At 39.6% G+C, this 21,514-nt stretch overlaps 1 protein-coding gene across 2 annotated transcripts in view; it reads left to right on the top strand.

Annotated features, from left to right (window-relative positions):
• The window catches only part of VTI1B (vesicle transport through interaction with t-SNAREs 1B), a 31,835-nt gene that overhangs the window by 9,615 nt on the left and 706 nt on the right, over positions 1 to 21,514 (top strand). The window contains exons 2-5 of one of the 2 annotated variants that reach the window (XM_043556435.1): positions 13,662 to 13,720; positions 15,860 to 16,051; positions 18,847 to 19,020; positions 20,566 to 20,627. In XM_043556435.1, the coding sequence (XP_043412370.1) occupies positions 13,662 to 13,720; positions 15,860 to 16,051; positions 18,847 to 19,020; positions 20,566 to 20,627 (487 nt within the window). Of the gene's footprint in view, positions 1 to 13,661; positions 13,721 to 15,859; positions 16,052 to 18,846; positions 19,021 to 19,936; positions 20,628 to 21,514 lie in introns of those variants that run through there. The other variant, XM_043556436.1, reaches the window with a different exon arrangement.

Here is a 21,514-nt window from a genome sequence, read left to right as displayed (position 1 = left end):
GCCTCTTGACCAAAGAGTTAGCCAAATCGTGAATGTAATGGAAAAGGTTTTGAAGGAAGTTAAATGTGCTGTTCCAGTGAACATAAGAATGATAAACAAGCAAAACAGCCTTATTGTTGATACGGAGAAGGTTTTAGTGGCCTGGATAGAAGATTAAACTAGCCACAATGTTTATTTATTTATTTATTTTAATGTTTGTTTTTGAGAGACATGGAGACAGAATGCGAGTGGGTTAGGGGCAGAGAGAGAGGGAGACACAGAATCCAAAGCAGGATCCAGGCTCCGAGCTGTCAGCACAGAGCCCGATGCGGGGCTTGAACCCACAAGCCGTGAGATCGTGACCTGAGCCGAAGTTGGATGCTCAACTGACTGAGCCACCCAGGCGCCCCATAAACTAGCCACAATGTTATCTTAAGCCAAAGCCTAATCCAGAGTAAGGCCCTAACTCTTCAATTCAAAGCTGGGAGAGATGAGGAAGCTGCTTCAGAAGAAAAGTTTGAAGCTAGCAGAGGTTGGTTCATGAGGTTTAAGGAAAGAAGCCATCTCCCTAACATAAAAGTGCAAGGTGAAGGAATCCCCAAGTGCTGATGGAAAAGCTGCAGCAGGTTATCCAGAAGATGTAGCAAAGATAAGTAACGAAGGAGACTGCACTAAACAGCAGATTTTTGATGTAGACGAAACAGCCATCTAGGATTTTCTTAACTAGAGAGAAGTCAATGCCTGGCTTCAAAGCCTCAAAGCACAGGCTGACTCTCTTATTAGGAGCTAATGCAGCTTGTGGCTTTGCGTTGAAGCCAGTGCTCCTAGACCATTCCAATAATCCTGGGGCCCTTAAGAATTATGCTAAATCTACTCTGCTTATGCTCTATAAATGGACCAACAAAGCCTAGGTAACAGTACATCTGTTTACAGCATGGTTTATTGAATATTTTAAGCCCACTGTTGAGACCTACTGCTCCAAAAAAAGGAATCCTCTCAAAATACTACTGCTCATTGATGGTGTATGTGGTCAGCCAGGTGCTCTCTCATGGAGATGTACAATAAGTTTCATGCCTGCTAACACAACATCTATTCTGCAGTCCATGGATCAAGGAGTAATTTTGACTTTTAAGTCTTATCATTTAAGAAATACATTCCGAAAGAAAGAAAGAAAGAAAGAAAGAAAGAAAGAAAGAAAGAAAGAAAGAAAGAAAAGAAAAGAAATATATTCCATAAGGCTCTAGCTGCCAAAGGTAATGATTCCTCTGACAGTTCTGGGTATAGTAAATTGAAAACCTTCTGGAAAGGTTTCACCATTCTGGATGCCATTAAAAACATTGATAATTCAAGGAAGAGGTCAAAATAATGACTTTCATGGGAGTTTTGAAGAAATTGATTCCAGCCCTCATGGATGACTTTGAGGGCTTCAAGACTTCAGTGGAGGAAATCACTGCAGATGAACTAGAATTAAAAGTGGAGCCTGAAGATGTGACTGAATTATTGTAATCTCAGGATAAAAACTTTAACTGATGAGGAGTTGCTTCTTATGGATGAACAAAGAAAGTGGTTTCTTGAGATGGAAGCTACTGCTGGTGAGGATGCTGTGAAGATTGTTGAAATGACAACAAAGGATTTAGAATATTACATAAACTTAGTTGATAAAGCAGTTCAGGATTTGAGAGGATTGACTTCAGTTTTTAAATAAATTCTGAATAAAATGCTATCAAACAGTTTTCATGCTACAGAGAAATTGTTCATGAAAGTAAAATTCCATCAATGCAGCAAACTTCATTGTTGTGTTATGTTAAGAAATTGCTGGGGCGCCTGGGTGGCTCAGTCGGTTAAGCGGCTGACTTCGGCTCAGTCATGATCTTGCGGTCCGTGAGTTCGAGCCCCATGTTGGGCTCTGTGCTGACAGCTCAGAGCCTGGAGCCTGTCTCAGATTCTGTGTCTCCCTCTCTCTGACCCTCCCCTGTTCATGCTCTGTCTCTCCCTGTCTCAAAAATAAAAGCGTTAAAAAAAAAAAAAAAGAAAAGAAATTGCCACAGCCACCGTAACCTTCAGCAACCACCACCCTGATCAGTCAGCAGCTATCAACATCAAGACTAGACCCTCTACCAGCAAAAAGATTATGACTCACTCAGCTTCAGATGATAGTTAGCATTTTTCACAGTAAAACATTTACTTTCAGTATTTTTAAATTGTGTACACTTTTTAGACATAATGCTATCATACACTTTAATAGACTACAGTATAATGGGAGCATAACTTTTGTATGCACAGAGAAACCAAAAATTCATTTGACTTGCTTTATTGCATTCTTCATTGTGGTGGTCTGGAACCAAACCTGCAGTATATCCAAGGCATGCCTGTACTTTTACCTCCTATATGGTGTGAGATCAGATAAACTATCATAGGCTACAAACAGAGGGTGTAGTTCCTAGACATGCCACGGTGGGGCACCAAAAGCAAATTCGCCACCTGATCCTGGTGAAACAAGTTATTTCCACAGCTTTAATGGGTCAAGGTAGTCTTTCTTGGGTTGGTAAATCAAACCACCTATAAGGAAGACAGGCTGTCGCCTTAGTTGAACATTGAGGTACACTTTCTTTAGTCTTTCAGAGCTGGCTCTTTTGTGGTATGTCATCCACCCAGTTTACCAGTCATTTACATGTGACTGGTTTGGGAAGGCATGTGGGGTGGGGGATAGTGTTTGGAATGGCTCACTCTTGGTTTTGGTGCCCATTTTACCTAGTATGCAGTCCTGCAATTTTGTAGTTAATTGTAGTGTTAACTCTAATTCCCTAAAAAATTAAGTCTCAGTAAGTTTTACCTGTTGCTGAAGTCTATACCCAGGGAGCATAAAAATGCCCCTCAGTGCTATAATGTACAAAAGCCTTGGATAGGGAGTCAGGAGACTTGCATTCTAGAACTAGTGTTGCCACACATTTGCTCCTCTTATGACCTTGGGGAAGGCAGTTTCTGCAGGCTCTAGTTTCCTCAACTGTAAAATGAGAAGGTTAGACTAGATGATCTCTGAGGTCCATTTACACTCTAACATTCATTGGTTTCACAATTCTGAGACTAAAGCATACAGAAGCACCTACTGATACCTCTCAGTTGGGTTCAGCCTCTTTTGAACCTTTAAATATCTCCCTCCTTGGCTTCATCATCAGAAGGGAGAATTTCAAAGGCTTTTTTTTTTTAACCTTAGGATTCCATAAAGGATCTCACAATGTGAAAGTCTTAAAATTGTTTTCAAAAAGAGTGTATTTCTTTTAAAAGTATATAAACTGTAGAGAACTCCTAGGAGAAAGTATGTCATGATTTTAGGTAAAGAGTGGGAGTATCCCAATTCCAAAAAGACTGAGCATAACAGAATCATGAAGAGAAAGAAGTTAGTGAAAGGATCAGTATTCTGTGAGCTACCTCTTTGCCTCCTACTCTTATTTATGTAACCACTTTCTTTGAATCATTCTAGAGTCTGCCTCTTAAAAATGCAGATTTTCGGGGCGCCTGGGTGGCGCAGTCGGTTAAGCGTCCGACTTCAGCCAGGTCACGATCTCGCGGTCCGTGAGTTCGAGCCCCGCGTCAGGCTCTGGGCTGATGGCTCAGAGCCTGGAGCCTGTTTCCGATTCTGTGTCTCCCTCTCTCTCTGCCCCTTCCCCGTTCATGCTCTGTCTCTCTCTGTCCCCAAAATAAATAAACGTTGAAAAAAAAAATTTAAAAAAAAAATTTAAAAAAAAATGCAGATTTTCAGGGGGCCTGGGTGGCTCAGTTGGTTAAGCGTCTGACTTCAGCTCAGGTCATGATCTCATGGTTCACTGGTTCAAGCCCTGCATCTGGCTCTGTGCTGACTTCAGCTCAGAGCCTGAGGTCTGCTTCAGATTCAGTGTCTCTGTCTCTCCGCCCTTCCCCCACTCATGCTCTGTCTCGCTCTCTCTCTCTCTCAAAAATAAATAAACATTAAAAATTTTTTTAAAGATGCAGATTTTCATATCTTTAATAAAGGAGGAAACTTTATGACTAACAGTTGTAGAAAAATCAGAGCTAGGAAGGGGGAATGCACTTATATGTGGAATATTTCTTCATACTGTGTGCCTTGGATCAGAAGTGAGTGTGCTCAAGTTTGGAGATGTGCCTATTCAGAGGAGTGGTGACACTAAGCAACAGCTTATTACAAAGTAATATGATATTTCTCCATGGAAGTAGCCATTCTTGATTGCAGATAATATTTCACTGCTGGTGGCTGAAAACATAGCCTATTCAGGGATAGTGACAGCTGCTTTTGTGCTTACTTCAGTTACATCGTGGATGGTCAAGGTGCAGACCGTTTGCCATGGCTGAACTTCTTACTATTTAAAACAGCAACAAAGCCTCACTTGTGAGTGGTGTAGAGTCAGAAATGGTTCACCTGGAGTATCTTGTATATATTAAGGGAATGTCAACGTAAAGGAGGCATAGTAAAAGGTGCATTGTCATTTACTCTTGTAGGTAGTAGTAACATCTAAGGAGCACACTACTAGGTTTACAGTTCTAAAAGCTATGGGGCTTAAAAAGAAAAAGTAAATTTCCCTGTTCTGGAGGAACTGGATTTCCAATTGAGAATATAGAATGTACACATCCAGAATGGTTTATGATCACTTAAAAAGCAGCAGACGACTGACATGCTAGATGCTATTGTGATTAACAAAATGTAAATCCATATAAGGCATTACTGTGGCATTATATTTTACATGGGATTGGGTTCGAATGTGAAGGCTTAGGATGAAAACCAGAGTAAAGAAAATTACGCCAGAAAATCTGAGGATAGCATATTGAATACCTACATGCCATCCCTCCATAAGCCCAACTCAGCTGTTTTCTTTGGCATTGGAAAAAATTGTCCTTCCTTCAATCGATGAAGTGCTGGCTTGTATTTAGGAGTCACAGTGAATGAAAAATAATATAACTTTAAAAGACCATGTCCCCATACACATGCTGCAACATGAATGAACTTTGAGGACCTTATGGTAAGTGAAATAAGCTGGGCACAAAAGGACAAATATTTTATGATTCCTTTTGTAGGAGATACCTAGCCTAGTCAAATTCACAGATACAGAAGTAAAATGGTGGTTACCAGAGTCTGGGGGGATAGGAGGTGGAGAATTAGTGTTCATTGGGTATGAGTTTCAGTTTGGGATAGTGGAAAGGTTCTGGAGATGGGGTAGTGGTGATGATTGCACAACAATGTGAATGTACTTACTGCCCCTTAGCTGTATACTTATAAAAGGTCAAGGGGTGACTGGGTGGTTCAGTTGGTTAAGTGTCCAACTCTTGATTTTGGCTCAGGTCATGATCTCACAGTTTGCTGACAGTGCAAAGCCTGCTTGGGATTCTCCCTCTCCTGCTGTCTGTCTGCCCCTCCCTGGCTCGTGTGCACATGCTGTCTCTCTCAAAATAAACATTAAGCTAAAAAAAATTTTTTTTAAAAAAGTTCAAAATGATAACTTTTATGTAAATTTTACCAAAATTGAAAAAAAAAAAAAGACTGTATCCCCAGATTGTGAAGATAATTTCAAAAGATGAGCTCAAAAAAAACAATGTAAGCAGTGGTAACTTTGTGGAATAGGTAGATTATGTGTAGATTTTCAGGGAGAACATTCATTTGGACACATTTTCAGAAATCAAGCTGCTCATAAGTAGGGATAATTTTTGCTTGTTACATATGAAGAGATAAGCTACCTACTTGTTTTATAGCTAAGGAAGGAGGTCTGGTCCCAAAGAGATGAAGAATTATTACCCATATTAGATGTTGAGTCAACTCCAAGGAAAGGACCAGAATCTAACTCCTTTTCTTACCAGTGGTTCCCTCTTTCACAAATGTTTTACCAGGTGATATTATGCCGGTCCAAGTACCATTTTTACTGTTACTTAATCATTTTTATATCAACTTATTTCTTATAACATACATTTAATACATAAAGTTATTTTAAAAAGAAATTTTATATTGCCATTTAAATTATTTATTTATTTATTTATTTATTTATTTATTTAATGTTTACTTGTTTTTGAGAGAGAGAGACAGCATGAATGGGGGAGGGACAGAGAGAGAGAGACACACACACACAAAATCCAGGCTCCACTCTCTGAGCTGTCAGCACAGAGCCCAACATGGGGCTTGAATTCACGAGCCGTGAGATCACGACCTGAGCCGAAATTGGATACTAAATTGACTGAGCCACCCAGGTGCCTCGAAAATCTTTTTTTTTTTAGTTTGAAGTATTTGATTGTTTATTTTACGTAAATTTCAATTCTCCAGCTATTAATACTTACCTTGATTTTTTTAAATTTATTTTTATATTGACTTAATTAACATATGGTGTTATACGGTGTTATACGGTGTTAGTTTCAAGTGTATAATATAACAATTCAACAGTTTAATACATTATTTAGTGCTCATCAAGAGAAGCGTACTTCTTAATCCCCTTTATCTATTTCACCCATCCTCACATCCACTTCCCCTCTGGCAGCCATCAGTTTGTTCTCTGTATTTAAGAATCTGGTTTTTTTCAGGGCACCTGACTGGCTCAGTTGGTTAAGTGTCTGACTCTTGATTTCAGCTCAGGTCATGAACTTACAGTTGGTGGGATCAAGCCCCACATCAGGCTCTGCACTGACAGCACAGAGAGGCAGAGAGCCCTCTGCCCTCTCTGCCTTGTGTGCACACATACATACTCTCTCCCAAACTAAATAAACGTTTAGAAAAAAAGAATCTTTTTTTGTTTCTTTTTAATTTTGTTCATTTGTTTTGTTTCTTAAATTGCAAAAAATGAGTGAAATTGTGTGGTATTTGTCTTTTGTTTTCTGACTTCACTTAACATTATACCCTCTAGATCTATCCATCTTGTTGCAAATGGTAAGACCTCATTTTTTTATGGACGAATAATAATATTACATTTTATTTTTTTATTTAAAAAATTTTTTTTGAATATTTATTTTTGAGAGAGAGAGAGGGACAGAGCATGAGCAGGGGAGGGGCAGAGAGAGAGGGAGACACAGAATCTGAAGCAGGCTCCAGGCTCCGAGCTGTCAGCGCAGAGCCTGACGTGGGTCTCGAACTCATGAGCCGTGAGATCATGACCTGAGCCCAAGTCAGACGCTCAATCGCCTGAGCCATCCAGGGCCCCAATAATATTCCATTTTATACACACCACACACACACGCATGCGCACACATACGCACACCCTCCACATCTTCTTAATGCATTTATCTGTGGATGGACACTTGGGTTGCTTCCATATCTTAGTTTTCTTAAATAATGCTGCAGTAAACATAGAGGTGCATATATCTTTTCAAATTAGTGTTTTTGTTTCCTTTGGGTAAATACCCCATAGTGGAATTACTGGATCATATCATATGGTGATTCTATTTTTAATTTTTTGAGGAACCTCCATAGTGTTTTCCTTGGTGTAGCTGCACCAGTTTACATTCCCAACAACAGTTCATGAGTGTTCTTTTTACTCCACATCCTCACCAACGCATGTTATTTCTTGTGTTTTTTATTTTAGCCATTCTGACAGTGTAAGGTGATCTCTCATTGTGGTTTTGATTTGCATTTCCCTGCTGGTCAGTGATGTTGACAATCTTTTCATGTGTCTGTTGGGCATTTGTATGTCTTCTTTGGAAAAATGATTGTTCAGGTCCTCTGCCCATTTTTAATTGGAATATTTGGGTTTTCTTGTGTTTAGTTTGGATATTATCCCCTTATTGGATATACTATATCCAAACATCTTTTCCCATTCAATAGGTTGCCTTTTTGTTTTGTTGATGGTTTACTTCGCTGTGCAAAGCTTTTTATTTTGGTGTAGTCCCAGTAATTTCATTTTGTTTCCCTTGCCTGAAGAAGCATATCTAGAAAAGTACTTATGTGGCTGATGTAAAAGAAATTACTGCTTACGTTTTCTTCTAGGAGTTTTACAGTTCCAAGTTTCACATTTAGGTCTTTAAATCCATTTATTTAAGGAAATGGTCAGTGTCATTCTTTTACATATAGCTGTCCAGTTTGTCCAGCACCATTTGTTGAAGAGACTTTTTCCCATTATTTATTCTTGCCTCCTTTGTCTTAGATGAATTGATCAGATAAGTGTGGGTTTATTTCTGTGTTCTCTGTTCTGTTCCATTGATCTATGTGTCTGTTTTTGTGCCAGTATCATACTATTTGATTACAACAGCTTTGTAGTACGTCTTGAAATCTGGGATTGTGATACCGCTAGCTTTGTTCTTTTTCAAGATTGCTTTGGCTATTCAGGGTCTTTAGTGGTTCCATACAGATTTTAATATCATTTGTTCAAGTTCTATGATAAATGCTGTTGGTGTTTTGATAGGAATTGCATTGAATATATTTTCATTTATTTGCATCATATTCAATTTGTTTTTATTAGTGTTTTATAGTTTCAGAATACAGGTCCTAATCTCATTGGTTAAGTTTAGTCCTACGTGATTTGTTATTTTTGGTGTGATTGTGAATGGGATTGTTTTCTTAATTTCTCTTTCTGCTACTTCATCATTAGTGTATAGAAATGCAACAGATTTCTGTATATTAATTTTGAAATTTTTAAAAAATGTTTTTATTTATTTTTGAGACAGAGACAGAGCATGAGCAGGGGAGGGGCAGAGAGAGAGAGAGACACAGAATCCAAAGCAGGCTCCAGGCTCCGAGCTGTCAGCACAGAGCCCAAAACGGGGCTCGAACCCACGGACTGCGAGATCACGACCTGAGCTGAAGTCAGGCGCTTAACTGGCTGAGCCACCCAGGCGCCCCACTGTATGTTAATTTTGTAAGTTATGACTTTACTGAATTCACTTATTCTGATAGTTTTTTGGTGGGGTCTTTAGGGTTTTCTGTATATAGAATCATGTCATCTGAGGGGCACCTGGGTGGCTCAGTTGGTTGAGCATCCGACTCTTGGTTTTGGCTCTGGTCATGATCCCAGGGTTATGGGACCAAGCCCATAACCCTGTGTCAGGGTTCATGTCAGCGTGTAGCCTGTTTAAGATTCTCTCTATTCGGGGCGCCTGGGTGGCTCAGTCGGTTAGGCGTCCGACTTCAGCTCAGGTCATGATCTTACAGTCCGTGAGTTCGAGCCCCGCGTCGGGCTCTGGGCTGATGGCTCAGAGCCTGGAGCCTGCTTCCGATTCTGTGTCTCCCTCTCTCTCTGACCCTCCCCCGTTCATGCTCTGTCTCTCTGTGTCTCAAAAATAAATAAAAACATTAAAAAAAAAAAGATTCTCTCTATTGCTCTGCCTCTCTCCTCTGCTCGTGTGCACAGTCTCTCTAAAAGAAGAAGAAAGAAAATAGGGGTGCCTGGGTGGCTCAGTGGGTTAAGCATCCTACTCTTGTTTTTGGTTCAGTTCATGATCTCACAGTTCTTGGGAACAAGCCCTGCTTTGGGCTCTGCACTGACAGCACGGAGACTGCTTGGGATTCTTTCTTTCCCTTTTTCTCTCCGTCCTTCCCACATGCACGCACACTCTTTCTTTCACTCTCAAAAATAAAACATTAAAAGAAATTGTGAGAGTGGGCATCTTTGTCTTGTTCCCAATCTTAGAGGAAAAGCTCTCAATTTTTCACCTTTGAGTATGATGTTAGCTGTGGGTTTTTCACATATGGCCTTTATTCTGTTGAGGTATGTTCTCTCTAAACCTACTTTGTTGAAAGTGTTTATCATGAATGGATGTTGTACTTAGTCAAATGCTTTTTCTGCATCTACCAAGTTGATCATATGGTTTTTATTCTTTCTCTTATTGATGTGATGTATCACGATTCATTTCCAAATATTGAATCATCCTTGTATCCCTGGAATAAACCCTCTTGACTGTGGTGAATGACTTTTTTTTTTTTTTTTAAGTTTATTTATTTTTTGGGACAGAGAGAGACAGAGCATGAACTGGGGAGGGGCAGAGAGAGAGGGAGACACAGAATCGGAAACAGGCTCCAGGCTCTGAGCCATCAGCCCCAGAGCCTGACGCGGGGCTCGAACTCACGGACCGCGAGATCGTGACCTGGCTGAAGTCGGACGCTTAACCGACTGTGCCACCCAGGCGCCCTGGTGAATGACTTTTTTAATGTATTGTTGGATTTGAGTTGCTAGTATTTTGTTGAGTATTTTTATATCTATGTTAAAATATGTTAACATAATATCTATGTTATATCTAGATACTGGCCTCTAGTTCTCTTTTTTTGTCGTGTCTTTATCTGGTTTTGATATCAGGTTAATGCTGGCCTCATAGAATGGATTTTGGAAGCTTTCCTTCCTTTTCTATTTTTTTGAATAGTTTGAGAAGAATAGGTATTAACTGTTCTTTAAATGTTAGGTAGAATTCACCTGGGAAGCTATTTGATCATGGACTTTGTTGAGAGTTTATTGATTACAGATTCAGTTTCTTTTCTGGTAATCAGTCTGTTCAAATTTTCTGTGTCTTCCTGTTTCAGTTTTGGTAATTTATGTTTCTCAGACTTTATCCACTTATTCTAGGTTTTCCAGTTTGTTGGCATATAGGTTTTTTTTTAATTTTTTTTTACGTTTATTTATTTTTGATAGAGACAGAGCACCAGTGGGGAGGGGCAGAGAGAGGAGACACAGAATCTGAAGCAGGCTCTGGGCTCTGAGCTGTCAGCACAGAGCCCGATGCAGGGCTCGAACCCACAAACCACGAGATCATGACCTGAGCCAAAGTCGGATGCTTAACTGACTGAACCACCCAGGCGCCCCTTTTTTTATTTTTGAGAAAGAGAGAGAGCATGCACACATGTGCATACGAGCAGGGGAGGGGCAGAGAGAGAGGAAAAGAGAGAATCCCAAGCAGGGTCCACGCTCAGAAGTGAGCCTGATGCAGGGCTTGATCCCACAACTGTGTGATCATGACCTGAGCCAAAATCAAGAGTCAGATGCTCAACCGACTGAGCTACCCAGGTGCCCCAGCATGTAGTTTCTCATAATATTCTCATAATTGTATTTCTGTGGTGTTGTTATATCTCCTCTCTCATTTGTGATTTTATTTATTTGAGTACTCTTTTTTTCTCTTGATAAGTCTGGCTAGAGGTTTATCAGTTTTATTGATTTTTTTTCAAAGAATGAGCTCCTAGTTTCATTGATCAGTTCTTTTGGTTTTTGTTTCTTTATCATTTATTTCTGCTCTAATCTTTATTATTTCCTTTAGGTTTTGTTTGTTCTTTTTCTAGCTCCTTTAGGTGTAAGGCACTCTGTTGTTTTAGGGGTTTTGCTTTTATTTGCCTGTATTTAATTTATTTCTGTGCTAATCTTTATTATTTCCTTTCTTCTACTGGCTTTGGGCTTTGTTCTTTTCCTGGCTCCTTTAGGTCTAATATTAGGTTATTTCTTTGAGAATTTTCTTGTTTGTTGAGATAGGTCTGTATTGCTGTAAACTTCCCTCTTTGAACAGCTTTTGCTGCATCCCAACAGTTTTAGACTATTGAGTTTTGTTTCCATGTATTTTTTTTTAATCCCAGTGTAATTAACATACAGTGTTATATTAGTTTCAGGTGCACAGTATACTGATTCAGTAATTGTATACATTACTCAGTGCTCATCATGATGTGTACTCTTATAATCTCCTTCATCTATTTTACCTATTCCCCCTCCTGCCTCCCCTCTGGAAATCACCAGGTTGTTCTCTATATTTAGCATCTGTTTTTGTTTCTTTTTTTCTGTTTTGTTTGTTTCTTAAATTCCACATATGAGTGAAATCATATGGTATTTATCTTTCTCTAACTGACTTATTTCACTTAGCATTATACCGTCTAGATCCATCTATGTCATTGCAAAAGCAATATTTCATTCATTTTTTTTTTTTAAATGTTTATTTTAGAGAGAAAAGAGAGAGCGCACGTGTGAGCGGGAGAAGGGGAGGGGCAGAGAGAGAGAAGGAGACACAGAATCTGAAATAGGCTCCGGGCTCTGAGCTGTCAGCACATAGCCCAGTGTGGGGCTTGAACCCACAAACCGCAAGATCATGACCTGAGCTGAAGTTGGACGCTTAACCAACTGATCCACCCAGGCGCCCCTCATTCTTTTTTGTGGCTGAGTAACATTTGTGTGTGTGTGTGTGTGTGACATCATCTTATTCATTCATCTGTGGGTGGACACTTGGGTTGCTTCCATGTTTCTTGGCTAGTGTAAATAATGCTACAGTAAACATACAGGTGCATAGATCTGTTTGAATTAGTGCTTCTGTTTTCTTTGGGCAAATACCCAGTAGTGGATTTACTGGATTGTAGGGGAGTTCTATTTTTATCTTTTTGAGGAAACTCTGTATGATTTTCTACAGTGGCTGCACCAGATTGCATTCCCACCAACAGTACATGAGGGTTCCTTTTTCTCTACATCCTTGCCAACACTAGTGGTGTCTCCAAGTATTTTTTGATATCCTCTTTGATTTCTTGGTTGACCCATTCATTGTTCAGTAGTATGTTATTTACCCTCTCTATATATTTATGTTCTTTCCAAATTTATTCTGTGGTTGATTTCTGGTTTTGTACCATTGTGGATGGAAAAGATGCATGATATAATTTTGGTCTTTTTAAAAAATTTATTGAGACTTATTTTGTGGCCTAATAATAACATCCTGGAAAATATTCCATGTACACCTGAAAAGAATGTGTAGTGCACTGGTTTTGTTTTTTTGTTTTTTTGAGAGGGGGTGCAAATGAGTGAAGGGCAGAGAGAGAGGGAGAGAGAGAGAAGCACGGCTCACCTGAAGTGGGGCTCAAGTTCACCCAGTGCAGGGTTCAAACTGTGAGATCATGACCTGAGCTGAAGTCAGATGCTTAACTGAGTGAGCCACCCAGGTGCCCTTATATTGCACTGTTTCGTGATGGAATGATAGATCTGTTAAGTGGAAACTCTTGGAGACCTATCTAAATGATCTGAAAAATACAGTCCAGGCAAAACAATGCTGTTTTAGTTAAATGTTACTGGTTGGAAGCTGAAGCCTATTCTATTTTTGTTAAAAGAGATTAATTTTTAGGTATTAAAGACATACTAGCACTGAAATGACATAATGCAAAGGATTGAAAGAGAATTGCAAAGGGAATGATTTTCTCACTGTGTGAGTCCGTGGTATTTGCATCATTTTACATATCACCGCCAATGGATACGGCTGAGAAATATGTACCATACTATGCAGTCTCCCCAGCAAGCAGAATAAGTGAGTCTTGAATTTGTTTTGCAGAAAAGCAGTGGATGAGGGTTAATACAGAGAAATGTTTCACAGTGGAGGTGAAAGTGGGAACAAGAATTTAGAACATCAGTATTGTTAAACATTCTTGTTGATGGTGTGCCTGATCCCTCTTGGGAAAAATAGATTGACAGTAATTAACTTGGACCTATAGTGTTTCATAGAATAATCTTGACCTTTGGGGCCAGATAATTCAGGAGTGTCCCAAGCATGGATATTTTTGTTCCTGGACCCTAAATACCATTCGTAATACCCACTTCCTTCACTCCCCCATCGTTGTGATAACAAGTTCCTGTACATGTCTAAATGCTTTTTAGAGGTGATTAAGTACTGTTACCCCATCAGGAGAGAGGGTTGGGGAGTTTATTGTAAGCAGAGAGAATGACCTCTACAAATATATGGAAGGCAGGACTGAACTCTTGAAACTTGTTTACCTTTTCCAGAAGAGAAGAAAAAACTGATCAGAGATTTTGATGAAAAGCAACAGGAAGCAAATGAAACGGTAAGAACAGGGAGCAAGTCCTTATTTCTTCTACCTGGAGTTAGTCTTTTCCAGAATTATTACCCGACCACAGATTAAATGTTCCTGTGTATTGATCTTGATTTGGATTATTTCTTACTAAGTGAGGCCAGTTGATGGGGTGAGTGATGAGAGGATTTGACAAATGGGTAAAGCTTACTCTCTTAAAATTAGTATTTGATATAATACATTCCTGATGTGAGTAGTAAGGGCATTCTCAAACCTTTACCTGGGTGGTCTTTTAATGTTTGTTTATTTTTGAGAGAGAGACAGACAGACAGAGCACGAGTTGGGGAGGAGCAGAGAGGGAGACACAGATCCAAAACAGGCTCCAGGCTCTGAACTGTCAGCACAGAGACCAATGCGGGGCTCAAACTCATGAACCGCAAGATCATTACCTGAGCTGAAGTCGGGTTCTTAACCGACTGAGCCACCTGGTTGCCCCTACCTGGGTGGTCTTTTAAAATGAAATTTTAAAAGCTGGTCATTAAGATGAGTTATTCTTCTTTGTTAAAATTATTATCACAAAAAATGTACCTCAGAAGTGGTTGTACTTCCCTTCTGCTGTTTTAAAAGACAACATAGTGAATATGATTGATCTTGACAAACATGTTGAAGACTGTTAAAGGAATCCCCTGATATTAGAGGGGGAGATTTCTGGTTTTTAATATATAATATGTTCTCTTTAATTTCATTTACCTAACTTTATTAGATATCGCAACATCCCAGTTTTGATGGAACCTGTCTGTATATTGACATTTCTCCCCTAAGTCCTCATAAAGAACCACTTGTCTGGTATATGGTCAGATCAAATGCAAGAACCAAGCAGTTGCCTTGAGTTTAGTTTTATTAATAAAAGCTGAAATAATAAAAATTAATTAAATGAGAGAAAGAGAAAGCAAACAAACAAGCATAGTGGCTGGATTTGGTTCCTTGGGCAGGGCATGCATGGACTGGACAGGTTTCCAGTCAGGACCCAAAGTGGGCTGGTCAAATGTTGGTCCAGGCTGCCGAGCAATTTAACAACTGCTTCTCTCTTAATCTATAGCTTTTCTTTAAAAACAAAACAAAACCTTATTTTTTAGAAGTAGTGTCCCTCTCTCTCCATATCCTTATCCTCTAGCTTCATCAAACCCTTTCAGGAATTTGGGGTTAAAATCCAGGTTCCAATAGCCAAAGTATGGAAAGAGCCCAAATGTCCACCGATGGATGAATGGATAAAGTCAGGCCACCAGATTGTGGAAACTGTGGAAACTATCTCCTTCACAATGGACATACTAGAAACTCTACTTAATACCTGTGTAAATCTGGGCATCTGCAGGATACCAGTTATAGAATCAGTCTTCTTTTTTTGGTTAATATCTTTGTAGAATGTTAAACATCTTTCAGCTAATACCAATTTATTTGTTTGGTGCTTAGATACTTTTCTCTGAACTTAGCAAAATTAACCAATCCAACTTTGGCCATCCCAGGCAGATGAAAATAATTTATGGCTCTTGTGAACATGTCTGAGCGTTGTATTTTACTTACCCAATAAAATGGAGATCTCATGTGGACCCCTGGTTATATAGGACATGGAGACAAACAATTGATTTTCCAAAAGAAGAGGAAGGAAGAAACCTCGTGCCAGACCCCTATCATTTTTAGTACAGTAGACTTCAAAGTGTTTCATGAGAGTACTTGAACTATAACAGCTTAAGAATTTGGTATACTGGAAAGGCAATTTGAAGATTTTGAATCCTGACTTCCCTTATTGTGTTATCTTGAGTACATTTCTTCAATTCTTACATATGAAATAGAAGTAGTTTTTACTACTTATTGAGGACAGGGAAGATTAAATGAGATAATACATATAAAAATGTTTAGTCAGATATAAGGTGCTTGTTAGTTTTTTTCACTCATTCATCACATATTTCTTGAATGCCTGTTCTATGCATGCTAGGCACTGTGCCAGGCACTCAGAATAATGAGGTGAACAGATCACATGTGGTCCCTGCCCTCATGGAACATATGGTTGAATGCTTATTTGCAGTTGTCTGTGGTTTGATTAGTCCATACTAGGCATGTGCCCAGATGAGAGAGAAAAGAACCAGGCTATCTACTCACTTTCTGCCTTCCTAGCTGGCAGAGATGGAAGAGGAACTACGTTATGCACCTCTGTCTTTCCGTAACCCTATGATGTCTAAGCTTCGAACCTACCGGAAGGACCTTGCTAAACTCCATCGGGAAGTGAGAAGCACACCTTTGACAGCCACACCTGGGGGCCGAGGAGACATGAAATATGGCACATACACTGTAGAGAATGAGCATATGGTAAGCCTTAGCTGTTTTTTTTTTTTTTTTTTTTTTTATCTCAAGGGCCTGTGGCACAAAAATTAACCATGTCGTAGAGTACAGTTTATGTTATCAGTGTTTATTGAACTCTTATTCTTCCCACCTTATCCTCTTTCCTGCATCCAGTTCCCCTCCCGCCTTGGGGTAACCACCTCTCCTGTATTTTTTTGTTGTTGTTAAATTTTTTTTTTTAACGTTTATTCATTTTTGATAGTGAGAGAGACAGAGCATGAGCAGGGAGGGGCAGAGAGAGAGGGAGACACAGAATCCGAAGCAGGCTCCAGGCTCTGAGCTGTCAGCACAGGGCCCGACACAGGGCTTGAACTCACAGACTGTGAGATCATGACCTGAGCTGAAGTCGGATGCTTAACCAACTGAGCCACCCAGGGGCCCCTCACCTGTCCTGTTATCTAATGCAGATCTTTCCCAACCATGCTTAGATTTCTTTGTATCTTTAATAAAACAGTGCTTGATATATAGTGGAGGAATACAAGAGTTCCTTTTTCTTACTGTATCTGGACTTTGTATTCTGACCCATAAATCCAGTTTTTTCAGATATGCTCAAAAAATTCAGTTAGGTTTTTATCAGGATAGCCCACGCTTTCAGGAAGGGGCTCACAGCTTACTCAGTTGTAATAGAAAGTAAGCCAGACTGCCTCTCTAGACCCCAGTATTCTGATTTATCAAATTAGACTGACAGAGTTGAAAATCTATATTCTGAAACTATCTAGAGAAGTTAAAGGAGTAAAAGTTTACAAAGACTAAATGTAATGTGTTGCATTTGGAATTATATTCCACTGTGCAAAGTAGAAATGGCCTGGCAGGTGGCCTGGCCAGGAGCATGGGAAAGAAATGGCGGGGCCTGTAAGTGCAGACTACATGTGTGTAGAAAGAATCCTGTTTGATGATGCGTCCTGACTATAGTTGAAGAGTTCAGACGATACTGGCCTGACATTTACTGGTGTCAAACTGGAGTATTTGAAAATGATATAAACGTTTCAAAATTCACTTGTAAAGGGAGACTGGGAAAAGGCAGATCGGTGAAGCTTGTTAAAGTGAAATGAGAGGTATAAAGTGACTTTGGTCATTTGTTACCAAAAATAAACCAACAAAAAAAAGGGGGGGGGGGGAGATAAAGCCAAACAATAATTTGCTTTAAAATTACTAGTTTCAGAGTCATAAAAACAATTTAAATATACATACCACCTTCATTGGAATTACTGTTCCAGACCTCGAGTTGATTTATGTGATCTTACTGTCTTTTCCTTCTCTTCAATCTAATCAGTTAAAGATATCCATCTTTCATTTAAAAAAAAAAAAAAAGCCTTATTCCTTATTCCTACTTCTTTTGAGCTGAATTAACTGGGATTTATTTGTGACATTCAGTGGATCCATCATCCACCGGCCTGTATGCCACATATGAAAACTTCTCATCTAGAAACCCAATATTTTGGCTGCCTGATGGTGGCATCAGTTAATAGGCCCTGTGAACCGGCCCCTTTCTGAGTGGTGCATGTGTAAGTGCTTTAATAGCTAAGAACTTGACTGTTCCTATTTGTCGGTGGTTAATTCTGGCTGACAATGGCTACTTCTGTCATCATGCCTTCGGTGCTTGGGATTATAGGTGGAGTAAAACTTTGGCAGAGATTTAGGAAATTAGGGCACTAGGGAAATTAGGGCAGCTTACTTGGCCCCAGATACCTCCTTCTCTGAGAGTAGTCACCAGTGTGGCAACTTAAGAGGTTATGTCTTGTATGGCTGAGGTGAAATTCTTTTGGGGCTTACCAGGATTGTAACCAGTTAAATGTTTTCCAAAATGTAGTAGTGTCACAAATCATTTTGAAGTCTGAATGTACTAAAAATGAATAGCTTATTCATGGTGCCATCAGTCCTCAGTACCAGTCAGGTGGAATCTTCAGTGAATTAATCTATTTCTAAGGCTATGGAATTTAGTTGGTTTGTTGTCCTGTCAAAAGTTACAGGCTATACGCATATTCAGATAGCTCCTGCACCCCACATCTGGGCCACTGCCTCTCATAAATTGTTAGTCCAGAAAGTACGTGAAATCATTGCAACCTCATCACAAACACAGGGAAAATGCTCTGTTTTTAACCTCCTTTTCTTGCATCACAAGTATAAAACCAGTGGAGTGAAAGGTATGTCATCTTGTATTGGATTCCAGGTGCTTTCATCTGACCTTGAAGATAATCTTATAGTTGATTAGCATTTTTGTTTGTCTTAAAAGTAATGAGGGGCACCCGGGTCGCTCAAGTCAGTTGAGTGACTTTATTTAAAAAGATATTTTTTAATGTTTATTTTTTGAGAGAGAGGCAGACTGCAGGCGGGGAAGGGCAGAGAGGGAGGGAGAGACAGAATCCGAAGCAGGCTCCAAGCTTTGAGCTGTCAGCACAGAGCTTCACACGGGGTTTGAACCCACGAACCGTGAGATCAAGACCTGAGCCGAAGTTGGACACTTAACTGACTGAGCCACCCAGGCACCCCTAGTGTCCAACTCTTGATTTCGGCTCAAGTCATGATCTCATTGTTCCTGGGATCAAGCCAGCCCCACTTTGGGCTCTGCAGTGACAGCATGGAGTTTGCTTGAGATTCTCTCCCCAACTCTCTCTCCGCCCCTCCCCCACACACTGTCTCTCAAAATAAGTAAACACTGCACACACTATATCCCTTCTTACATCAGAAGGGTCATAAGGAATGTGCTGGCAATGAATTTATGATGGGAGATGTTTAATATTTCCGTTCCATTTTCTGGTCAGAATCGGCTACAGTCTCAAAGGGCATTGCTTCTGCAAGGCACTGACAGCCTGAACCGGGCCACCCAGAGTATTGAGCGTTCTCATCGGATTGCCACAGAGACTGACCAGATTGGCTCAGAAATCATAGAAGAGCTGGGTGAGCAACGTGATCAATTGGAGCGTACTAAGAATAGGGTAAGTCTGAGTGGATGGGGCAAAGCAGGTGGGCCCTTTATATCCTGATGCCTTACCACTGCCGGAAGTTACAGCAGTTCTGAATTCAGGGTCAGGACCTTTTAAGCACTTCAGCTTTTCTCAATTTTTAATTTTCTTGGTTGAGAGAGTTCTCTTGAAAGTTTTTTACCCCTCAGATGTAGAGGTCATTGGATGGGCCAGGGCGGAGACAGAAGAAACACAATTTCTGTATTTATGGAAGATTGTCAACTAAATCTAAGACTGTAGCCACTCCATCCTTTTATTAATTCCTGTATTACCAACCTGAGATTTTTCTCATACATCTAGTAGGATATTATCCCGTTCTTATGAAAGCGTCTACTTAAAAGATCCTAGGGTTTTGGGTTTTTTTTTCTCATTTAGAGCCAAGGTTGTTTTCCACATGTCATAAAATAGTACCACTAACAATTTATAGAGGGGGTCAGTCCTAGACTATGACTCTTTCCTGTTACCCAAGGTAAGCTGGATCATTGTGGGAAGAAAACAGAAACAACTTAGGCCAAATGCCTATATCAATGGAGTCTCTATCACTCTTAAGAGGTTCTGAAAAACTCATTTCTCCCTTTCCATATACCTGCACAGAAATTTAAAAAATAGTGCAGCTTGCCAGTAGAATGTTATATCCTTAACGTTAAAAGGCACATCCAAATTGAAGAATAGATACTGTGGGCAAGGCTTGGATGGAAAGTATTAGCTCAGTGTGGGGATTGGAGAGGATTTTCTCATATCCTAATAGCTGCAATTATCCCCATTTTTAAAGTAAATCAGAATAATGCCTTTCCATCCTCAGTGAAAATTCACAACTACTGATTTCAAGGTAAACTGTGGAGAAGACAACTTGCTTACATATTGTATGGTTTTTGACTTTTGAAAAAAGCAGGTGGATTGGTTGAATTTAAAAGCTGTGGAATGAGCTGAAATCAACTTACCATGGCCACTGGGGAATGGGAACAGATGGTAGGTGGCATCTGTTAAAATATCCCCCAGCTATCTTGATTATCAACAGGCAACCAAAGGGAAATGATTTTTTTAAAGGCTTTTAAAAGATTAATTCCTTTCACAATTCAGTGCATCTGTAAAAGTGGTAAAGAAAAAATGAATCAGATCCCAAAAGTGGTAATTGACCAGCCTACAAAAACAAATACTAACTCAAGAGGCCCTCCTGGAGTTTGGTTGATGAAATTCAAATCTTAAGTTGCTTCACAGTTACTGGTGAGGCACACTTGAAGCTTTTTTCTGTCTTGAGTAGCCAAGGTGAAGGATTAGCTTGGCCCCAGGAGTCCCCCACAGTAACCTTGGGACATAATTCCTAAGCCTGCTTGTTGAGTACTAAGGTATCTTATCCTTGCCAGTTTCTTCTACTTGTACTCAGAGGCCATCATTCAGATTGGTTTCATGGGGTTTTTCAGCACACACCCTTTAATGCCCACTGTCAGTTTAGGAATGTTCAGGTTCTACAGTATCTACTTTTAAAAGGGGGAAATAATTGCTATTTTCTCTTCTCAGCTGGTAAACACAAGTGAAAACTTGAGCAAAAGTCGAAAGATTCTCCGTTCAATGTCCAGAAAGTAAGTTTTAAAAAGTCACAAAATTTCTCCTACCTCTAAGACATTAAACAGTGACTTGCAAAGGTCCTGATAAAGCAGAAAGAATAAAGTATTATCTCGTATAAATATCCCAGGACAGAATTCTTTGTTAAAATTATATGCTGCTCTGACTTGGAGCAGTCAAAAATTTGTCCACTTTTAATCCCAGTTTACATTCTTCAGAGCACATGGGAGTAATAGAGCTTCATGTTCCTTGAAATATAGTTGCATAAACTTGGTGAGAAAACTTTTTACAGCTACTGCTTAGTAGTTGCTTTTGGCTCTGCTTGTCCTTCATGGAAGTAAGCCCCTTATCAGGGAGTTCTGTCCTGTTAGCAAGAAGTTGACTTTAAAAAAAAAACAACCCTAGTGCACTAAACAAAACTACAACCTAGCCAGGGAACTAGTAGAGTGAGATTTTCCTAAACAGTGGTAAATGTCTTGTCAAACCAGAGGAAAGCTTCAGTTAGAGTTGCCTTGAAGAACCAGAGATTGAATTCTTTGTGTTAACAAAAGATAATATAACGGCTTCAAAAAGTTTACTGCTTTTATAAAGGTAGCCTTTTGGGTTGATGGAGGAAGAGAGTAGTTAGATAGTGGTATTATATTTCTGCTATTTTGAAATATTCAACCTGATTTCAGAAATAATTTTTCAGGGTGCCTGGCTGGCTCAGTTGGTAGAGCATCTGACGCTTGATCTCAGGGTCATGAGTTCAAACCCCATATTGGACATTGAGCCTACTCAAAAAAAAAAAAAAAAAAGACATCTTTCATATTTAATAAACACTAGCTCTCCTAGAAAAGCCTTTAAAGTTTTATTTAAGTAGTCTCTATACTCAACATGGGGCTTGAACTCAAAACCCCAAGAT

The sequence above is a fragment of the Prionailurus bengalensis genome, chromosome B3 (genome assembly GCF_016509475.1).
Source record: "Prionailurus bengalensis isolate Pbe53 chromosome B3, Fcat_Pben_1.1_paternal_pri, whole genome shotgun sequence".
Taxonomy (NCBI): Eukaryota; Metazoa; Chordata; class Mammalia; order Carnivora; family Felidae; genus Prionailurus; species Prionailurus bengalensis.
Note: the sequence above shows the minus strand (reverse complement) of the source record. Positions and strands in the feature narration are given on the sequence as shown.